At 41.9% G+C, this 8,868-nt stretch overlaps 1 protein-coding gene across 1 annotated transcript in view; it reads right to left on the bottom strand.

Annotated features, from left to right (window-relative positions):
- Lmln (leishmanolysin like peptidase) overlaps nt 1–8,868 on the bottom strand; it is a 68,294-nt gene that overhangs the window by 30,129 nt on the left and 29,297 nt on the right. Inside the window, exon 12 of the mRNA XM_021184923.2 lies at nt 1,683–1,793. Within this exon, the coding sequence (XP_021040582.2) occupies nt 1,683–1,793 (111 nt within the window). The remainder of the gene's footprint in view (nt 1–1,682; nt 1,794–8,868) is intronic.

The raw sequence follows: 8,868 nt of genomic DNA, 5'->3' as shown, positions 1-8,868 counted from the left end.
AAAAAACAAAAACAAAAAAAAGCTTGAAACAATAAGCTGAATACTATGAGAAGATATTTACAAACTATATATGTATCAAGGACCAGTATCTAAAATATATAATCTTTAAAACTCAATAAAAAGCCATCTAATTAGAAAATTACCTTAAAATACAGAGGCAATTCACTAAAAAGTATGTAAAGATAGCACATATACACAGAAAGGATGCTCTTCATCACTGGCCATTAAGGGACAGGCACTGAAGGCACAGTGAGATATCATTACACACTATGAGAGTCACAGAATAAGAAACAGTGATAACACCAAGTGCTGGCAACGACACGGAGAAACTATCACACATTACCTCTAGGAATTTGAGCAGAGATTCTGGTTGTTTCTGAGAAAATCAAATCTACAACTAGCACAATAAGCCAACAGCTGCACTTTTGGAAATGAGGGTTTATGCTCACATCAAGCCTTTTGCACAAATGACTATAGTAATTTCATTTACAATAGTCCCAAAGTGGAAATGACCAAGATGTCTTCAAAGTATGAGTGCTTAAACAAACTGTGGCATATCCATATAATGGAATACTACTCACCCATTAAAAACAAACAAACAAAAAAAATCACACTAGCATGGCTCTTTATGTTCATAATCTCAGCACTTGGGAGGCTGAGGCAGGAGGACTGCCATGAGTTTAAGGCCACCCTGCTCCCCTTAGTACTAAGGTAGCAAAGGCTACGTAAATAGTAAGACCTTGTCTCAAAAACAAAGCAAAGCAAAGCAAAACAAACAAACTGATAATATATACAACAATGTGGTTGAATATAAATATTAAGTGGAAAATGCCAATCACTGTGCCCAAAAAACATTCATTTAATGTTTGAAATTTCCACATCTTTATGTATTCTTTGAGATAACAGAAACAGACAATAGATGATGGGATTCCAGAGTTTCAGGAGGGCTGTGCTGAGAGGGAAGTGGACATGATTAAATGAGCAACATGAGGGGCCCTTGTAGACTGGTCCCAGTCTGACTGAGCCTATCTCAGTGTCTGGGCAAGGACACTGTAGGACATTTTCAAGATGTTCCCAATCCGGAAATAAATTATAGGGAATCACTGCTTTTACAATTTGCTTATCTTTCTCTATATATAACTGTTTAATTTATGGTTATAGTTACAGAAACAGCTCTGTAATGCCTCTTAAGTGCTCAGTGTGTGTGTATGTTCGTGTGTGTGTGTGTGTGTGTGTGTGTGTGTGTGTGTGTGTGTGTATGTGTATGTGTATAACCATGCCAAACACAATATCCTATACCTAAAAGAGCTTGGCAGATGATTGTCATAAAGACCCAGTATTCATAACCCCAACTTAGAGAATATTTATTTTTCAGGGCTGGGGATTGAACCCAGGACCTTGCACAATCCAGGCAAGCATTCTACCACTGAAGTACATCATTAGTCCAGTTTCTGGATACTAAATCAACATTTGCTTTTATATTTGTGTGTGCGTTCTCTGAAGAAAACAGTAAGAATGAGAGGCCATACAAAAAGCTTACAAAATATATATGCCTATGAATTATAAGCCCAAAAGAACTCAGAGAGTATTTTCTATACACAGAGCTGATATTTGATGCTCATGACTAAGAACACAGTCAGAAATGAACGCCACAAAGACAGAGTATGGAAACACCTTCTTACCTTTGCCTGTGCTGATCAATCCAGAATTTACAGCTCTTCCTGACAAATTCACAGCCCAGTCCTCGGCCCCAGTCGAGTTTCTCAGCCATGCTATAATTGGCTTTGTACCAGCTGTGGAGACAGTGCAGAGAGAACACGTTTTACCGACCCTAGCATCTACTAGAGATCTCAGCCATGTACAGAGCAGAGGCCTAAGAGGGGCCCAGGAGGCCATTGACAGAGCTGCACATGGGGCTGGAGTGGACGGGTGGGTGTTGTTGCTCAGGATTGTGAGAAGAAAGGATTCTAAAATCAAGGACAGTCCAGCCAACAAGGACTCATATGTTCGGAGCCATTTTGTCTTTCTTTGTGAAGTGTCTGTCAGACAGAGTTAAGTCAGGCCAAGGTCTGCTGGCAGATTTCCTGACCTTATCATTTCACTAGTCTGGCTCAGCTAGCCAACGCTCTTGTCCAGGCCTTTAATTTCCGATACTTCATCAACATAGGCTCTGTAAATAAACGCTATCACAAGACAGTCAAACACTGCAATGCTTTTTAAATGTCCTAATTTCAGGAAAAAAGGAACACAATGGTTGTGTTTCCTAAAAATTTTGATTAAAGACAATGAGTCCATGTTTGTCAGTACTTATTTTAGGGCCAAGATCAATTTGCAAAAGTCCGGGAATGCCCATATCATTTTTTCCCTTTAGCAAAACTAAAGCCACTCCCACAATTCCAAGTGGAAGCAGAAAAAGGAAATGCAGGCTCTTCCAAACCCCCTCTTCCAAAGAGCCGAACCTTAGGAAAGGAAGGTAGAAACCAGCACTCACACCAAAGGCCCAGAACTAAACTCTCTGTGCTGCAGAAATTTGGTTTATAGCAAGGTTTAGAAGGTGAGGGGGTCAAAGGGGGCACAGAGGTTTTTGTGCTCATAGGACATGTCCTAGGGAAACCTAGTTAAGCACCCAGGGTTGTTCCTTCAAGGGAAGGAATTGCAAAACCTGTTTTTTGTTTCGTTTTGTTTTGTTATGTTTTGCCCAGGAGTGACCTGCTTTCCAGCCTGGTGACCTTTGCATCATCTGTGTGGCCAGAGACTTTCTGGCAATGGACCCTTCCAGACTCTATGAAAAGCTGGAGAGATGGCTAAGTGCTTAAGAACACTGGCTGCTCTTCTAGAGGTCCTGAGTTCAATTCCCAGCACCCACATGGTGGGTCACAACCATCTGTAATGGGATCTGATGGTCTCTTCTGGGATGCAGGTAGGTATACAGGCAGATGGAGCATATATGTAAAATATGTCTTAAAAAAAAAAGCAAAACAAACAAACAAAAAAACTTGTTTTTCTCAGTCAACCTATAACACTTTGCTTAGGTTAGTAGGTTTTTTTATTCTATAGATAAACAAGAAATGAATGTGACTCCCATGAGAATTACCATGTTCAGCAGTATGTGGGGTGCAGGTCACGGATCAGAATTATGACTCCATTACCAGGTATCTATTCCTCCACACATCCCATCCTGACTCCTCCTTGATGACATTGCTTGGAGTGCTTGTCACATGCAGGGCACTTTGCTGAATGCTAAGGCTAGCACAGTGAACAGACAAATATCCTTGCTGTTTAGAGAACAATCTGATCTAGAGACTGGAGAGGCTTAGCGGTTAAGAGTACTTCGTGCTCTTCCAGAGGACTCAAGTTTGGTTCCCGATACCCACATTAGGCAGCCCACAGCTGCCTGTAACTCCAGCTCTAGGGGATCCGATGCCTTCTTCTGGCTTGTGTGGCTACCCACATACATTTAACATAGATACATACAAATAAAAAATAAGTGTGGTGTGTGGTGCACCTAGCAATCCCAGCCATGGTGAGGCAGGGGCAGGCAGAGCCCCGTGAATTTGAGGCTAGCCTAGTCTAGTTTTAGGCCATACAGAATAATACAATGAAACTCTGTCTCAAATAAACAAACAAAATAAACAATACAACTAAATAAATAAAAATTCAAAAATTCTACTCTCTAAGACAGATAAACTAAAATATTTTAGATAATGAGTTTCACAGAAGAGAAGTGTTCCCAGCAAAGCTTTAATCTCATGTGGGGACCTCGGGCTTTCTCCAGTAAGCACTGGGAGCTGCAGGGCATTCTTGAGCTATGAGATCACTTAGTAGGTTCTTTATTTTAAAAGTAACAGAGTGAAGGGCTGTGCTGTGTACAAGTAAGAGTGAATCTTTTCTCATGAGACTTCCGGTGAGGTTTTATATAAAGTTCTAACCCTTAGTTGATAATTACAATGTTTTGAGATGCTGAACCTCAGTTAAGCACTAGAAATCTCTATGGAGTGAGTACCCTGTCACCTCTATGGAGTGAGCACCCTGTCACCTCTATTTACAAGCGTGCAAACTCAGGCAAAGGTGCAAGCCTGTGAGTGACAATGCCTGGCTTTAGAGGTTGGCTTCAATGTCTCTATGTGCTTTAAGAAGTGAGAGCTAACCCACAGGACATGAACTTAATCTTTTTAATGGGCACATGAGCTTTTAGTACACACACAAGATCGTGCAATAACTATCTAATTTCAGGACTCTTCCATCACAAATAAACCACGTTCCTGTCCCCATTTTCCATTCTTGATGAACGCTTGCCGGACATTTCCAAGAAATGGGATTCAGTCTTTGTTTCATTTACATGTTTCCAAGGCTCATACATGTTGTAGTGAGTGTCAGAATCCTCTTCTGTTTTTTGTTTTGTTTTGTTTTGTTAGAGACCATCCTGTGAGAAAGCGAGCCCTTCACAATCTCCCACCCTGACAGGCCAAATGGCCTCGTGCTAAGAGCTGGTTATCACTCCCTCCTCCCTATTCCCTTCCTGGCACCTGAGGCTGTAAAAGCTGAATCATAGTCCCCTCTTCCCTATCTCTTTCTGACTCCTATGCCATCCAAGGACATGAGTTACGCCTGAGCCCGGCCTGACACCCCAAGGCTGTCAAGGAGGATCAATGTTCCGGAGATAAGACGCAGAGTGCCCGCCGCCTGGAGCCTGACTTCGGCCCTCATGTCAGCAGATGCCCACTTTTTTGTTTTGTTAAAATTCCCCCTCGACCCCTCCTTATTCCCCGTGATGTATGCTTTAAAACAAGGCACCTCAGCCTAATAAACAGAGACCTTGACAACTTTGCTTGGTCTTCGCTTCTCTTTCTCTTCCAATCCCATTTCCTTACAGGTTTGCGGTCCCCCTCGCCCCCAGGAATAACTGAATCCTGCGGGACAGGATATTGTTTTACAGCCTCTGGGGTTGGGGTTTTAAAGTTCTAGAAAAATTATGTAGACGGTACAGAGTTCATGGATTCTCTCTATAGGCTCACAGAATCCTTCACCAAAGTTACATATTGGTTACACCAGCGAACCTACCCAGAATACCCCCACTACCCCAAATCCACAGTTCACATTAGGGAGCCCTCTTGGTGTTGCATATTCTTTAAGGTAAACATGTTCTGCCTAGCATGAATGCATAAAATCCTTACGTTTGATCTCTAGCACCACATGAAAGGAGGGAGGGAAGGAATCTACCCACACAGTCTACACAGCATGAGCTAGCGCCACCCTGTCCCCTATCCTCTGTCTGTTCACTGCCCCTTCCTGCATTTGCTCTTAGTCTCGTCCTCCACAGCTTGTCTACCCAGGCAATGCAAGCATCTGTGTGCAGCTTCTGTTGCAGGAGTAGGATTTCACCTCATGCCAGGCAGTGGTGGTGCACACCTTTAACCCCATCACTCAGGAGCCATGAGGATCTCTGTGAGTTCATGGCCAGCCATGGTCTACAGGGCGAATTCCAAGACAGCCAGGGCTACACAGAGTAGCCCTGTCTTGAAAAACAAACAAACAAAAAAGAGAATTTCAGCTCATTTATAAATATCAAGCTGGCTGTACGGTAAGAACATCTTTGGTTTTATAAGCAGTTACCAATCTTCCGGTGTGGCTGAATCATTTGCCTTCTACTGACAGTGAATGAGTTCCTGTTAACTACATCCTTGCTGGGACTTGGTGGGACTGAGAGTGCTGTGTGTGCAGCCTTCTCATTAGAGCTTTAGTTAGAAGTTTGTCAGTGATGTGTTGTCATGCCCCTCTGGATGGCTCATCTGCCTCTGTATTTATTTCTTGAAGAAATACTTTTTGATCTTTTAGATCTTTTTAAATGACGGCTTTCCCCCTAAGGTTCTTTTCCTATTAGGCCATTTACTAATCCTCTGCATAGTCTGGATAATGTATAGTAGCCTGATAAATGATCTGCAAATATTTTCCCTCATTCTGTGAGTTATCTTTGTACTTGATAATGTTCTTTAAGGCACACTTTAATTTTTTTTTTTTAATTAAGTCCAAATGTTCCATTTTCTTTTTGGCTGCCAGAGCTTCTGGTGTTAGATTTAAGAATTGCTTCCTAATCCAGTATTATCGAGATTCACATCTGCTGTATTTCAAGTGCTTTATGCTTTCAGTATTAAATTAGGTTTGTTCAACTCCGGTTTTTTTTTTTGGGGGGGGGGGGGTTGAGACAGGGTTTCTCTGTGTAGCCCTGGCTGTCGTGGAACTCACTTTGTAGACCAGGCTGGCCTCGAACTCAGAAATCTGCCTGCCTCTGCCTCCCNACTCACTTTGTAGACCAGGCTGGCCTCGAACTCAGAAATCTGCCTGCCTCTGCCTCCCAAGTGCTGGGATTAAAGGCGTGCACCACCACGCCCGGCTCAGTTTGTTCAACTCTGACCTGGTCCTAGCACCATTTGCTAAGGTGTTTTTTTCCCACTAAAGGTCTTGTGTCTCTGCCAATGCCGGAGCTATACTTTGGTCATAGCTTCCTGCCTGTGAGGCATCACGTCAGCTAAACTGCACACTTGTGTAGAATGAGTGGAAAGGGTTAGGTTAACAGCCCCACGAGATACAGCAACCAATCAGGACTGTGTTTGGATCCTAAACAAATCACTTATAAAAGGGGAAAAACAGGATATAATTACACACAAAATATAATAAAATAGAAAGTAGTAAATTTGTTCATGGTTCCTTTTAAAAGTTTACATATTATAGGAACTCATAGTACAATATATAGGAATATTATCTGCAACTTTCAAGATAAGAAAGACAATGTTACAAATAAGAGAGGACATGGATGCCTCTAGGATATAGGCATATGAGAGTAATGCTTACATGCACTGTCTTCTCCATGCACTTTGGATATATTAGTATATTTCATAATAAAGTGCTTTAATGAGTAATACTCCCAAGATGACAGAAGTCCACGTAAACTTAAAATATGCATTATTTTCTGGACCGTAATGTTTTTATTTCTAATTTTGCATGCTAATAATGACTTTTCAAAGTGGTGTCAGCTCCCTTGAAGGATGTAAGAAGGCCAGTTTTTCCTTAGTATTATCCCAGTGGGTAAAGTAGATTAAGAGCTGAAATGTCTGTCATCCCAGTACTTGGAAGGCAGAGGCAGAAGGAGCCAGAGTTCAAAGTCAGCCTGGGATAGTGAGCCTTGCCCCCACCCCCAAAACCAACAACAAGAACAAAAATCCTACAAGGAAAACAAAAAGTAGACTTTAAACTCTCATTTTAAAAATGTCCATGAATTATTTATCTACCTATATACAGTTTCTGCCTTCCCCTCTTCCTCGAAGTTGGATTTATTCTACTCAGTGACATGGAAACCATCATTATGGATCTCTTCAACCCCCTGCCGCTGCCTACAAAGTGACCTGCACCTCACATCTGCTCCCCACCTGCACCTCACTTCCGCTGCTCCCCACCTGCTGAACTGCCATCCAGAAAGCTGACTTCCAGCAGAGCTGACTGCTCTCTCTCATTAAGCTAATTCGTTCTTGGTTCTCTGGATCTCACTGACACTGTTAGGAAAACGTCCTCAATCAAATCCTTTCTTTTTTTTTTTGGTTTTTCGAGACAGGGTTTCTCTGTGTAGCCCTGGCTGTCCTGGTACTCACTTTGTAGACCAGGCTGGCCTCAAACTCAGAAATCCGCCTGCCTCTGCCTCCCGAGTGCTGGGATTAAAGGCGTGCGCCACCACGCCCGGCAATCAAATCCTTTCTGACTGAGATCTTTGGCTCTCATTAAACAGAAACAAGAAATTATTACACTCATCAAGAGCACCAAATCTTCATCCTTCACTGACCCCTAGAAAGTTAAGGCAATAATATTCTGTGCATGCGCGCGTGTGTGTTGTGTGTGTGTGTGTGTGGTGTTTGTTTGTTTTGTTTTGTTTTTGAATTTCTGAGGTAAAGTCTAGGCTGGATCTAAGAATCACCCTGTGTCGGCCTCCGGAGTTGGGTTCCAGGCAGGTATCACCATGACTGTTTATTTTCATGGTTTTAACAATATGTTTATCGCTGGTTTTCAAATTTGACGCTATTTTCTAATTTCTTGTGGGTTGTTTTAGCAACAGCAAGAGGCAATAATGCCTCTACTAAAATCACTCTGATTTGTTAAGTCGGAGTTATATAGAGTGCTTTATTTAAATAGAATATTTCACTGTTTTACCAGAGACAGATCCATTTCGTTAAAGACTAGGACTCTACTGGAAATGCTGGGGCTCTCCTTTAATCCCAGCAGGTGGGAGGCAGAGGCAAGAGGTAGGTGGGTCTTTGTGAGTTTAAGGCCTGGCTGGTCTACACTCCAAGTTCCAGGCAGGTAAGGGCTACACAGTGAGATCTTGTTTTAAAACACAAAACAAAACAACAAAATTCCTAGGATTCTATATATTACTCATTCAATTAAATAAGTTAAAATTATCAAGATTAGTTTTCCCTTAATATCAATGTGACTTCCTAGTATCTTAGACTTTGTTATAGTATTCTGTTTTTTAAGAACAAACTGACGCCTTTAATCCCAGCACTTGGGAGGCAGAGGCAGGCGGATTTCTGAGTTCAAGGCCAGCCTGGTCTACAAAGTGAGTTCCAGGACAGCTAGGGCTGCAAATATAAACCCTGAATATAAAAAAAAAAAAAAAAAAAAAAAAAAAAAAAAGAACAAACTGCACAAAAGTTAAAGAATCAATAAGTACATTTTGCTTTAAAATAAAATAACACAGGACACCCAGGGCTATATGGAGAAACCCTGTCTTGGAAAACCAAAATAAAATAAAATACAATAATAGCGCCTTTGCCGGGCATGGTGGCGCACGCCTTTAATCCCAGCACTCGGGAGGCAGAG

This window comes from Mus caroli, chromosome 16 (genome assembly GCF_900094665.2).
Source record: "Mus caroli chromosome 16, CAROLI_EIJ_v1.1, whole genome shotgun sequence".
In the NCBI taxonomy this organism is placed as follows: Eukaryota; Metazoa; Chordata; class Mammalia; order Rodentia; family Muridae; genus Mus; species Mus caroli.
This window is presented reverse-complemented; position numbering and strand designations above follow the sequence as displayed.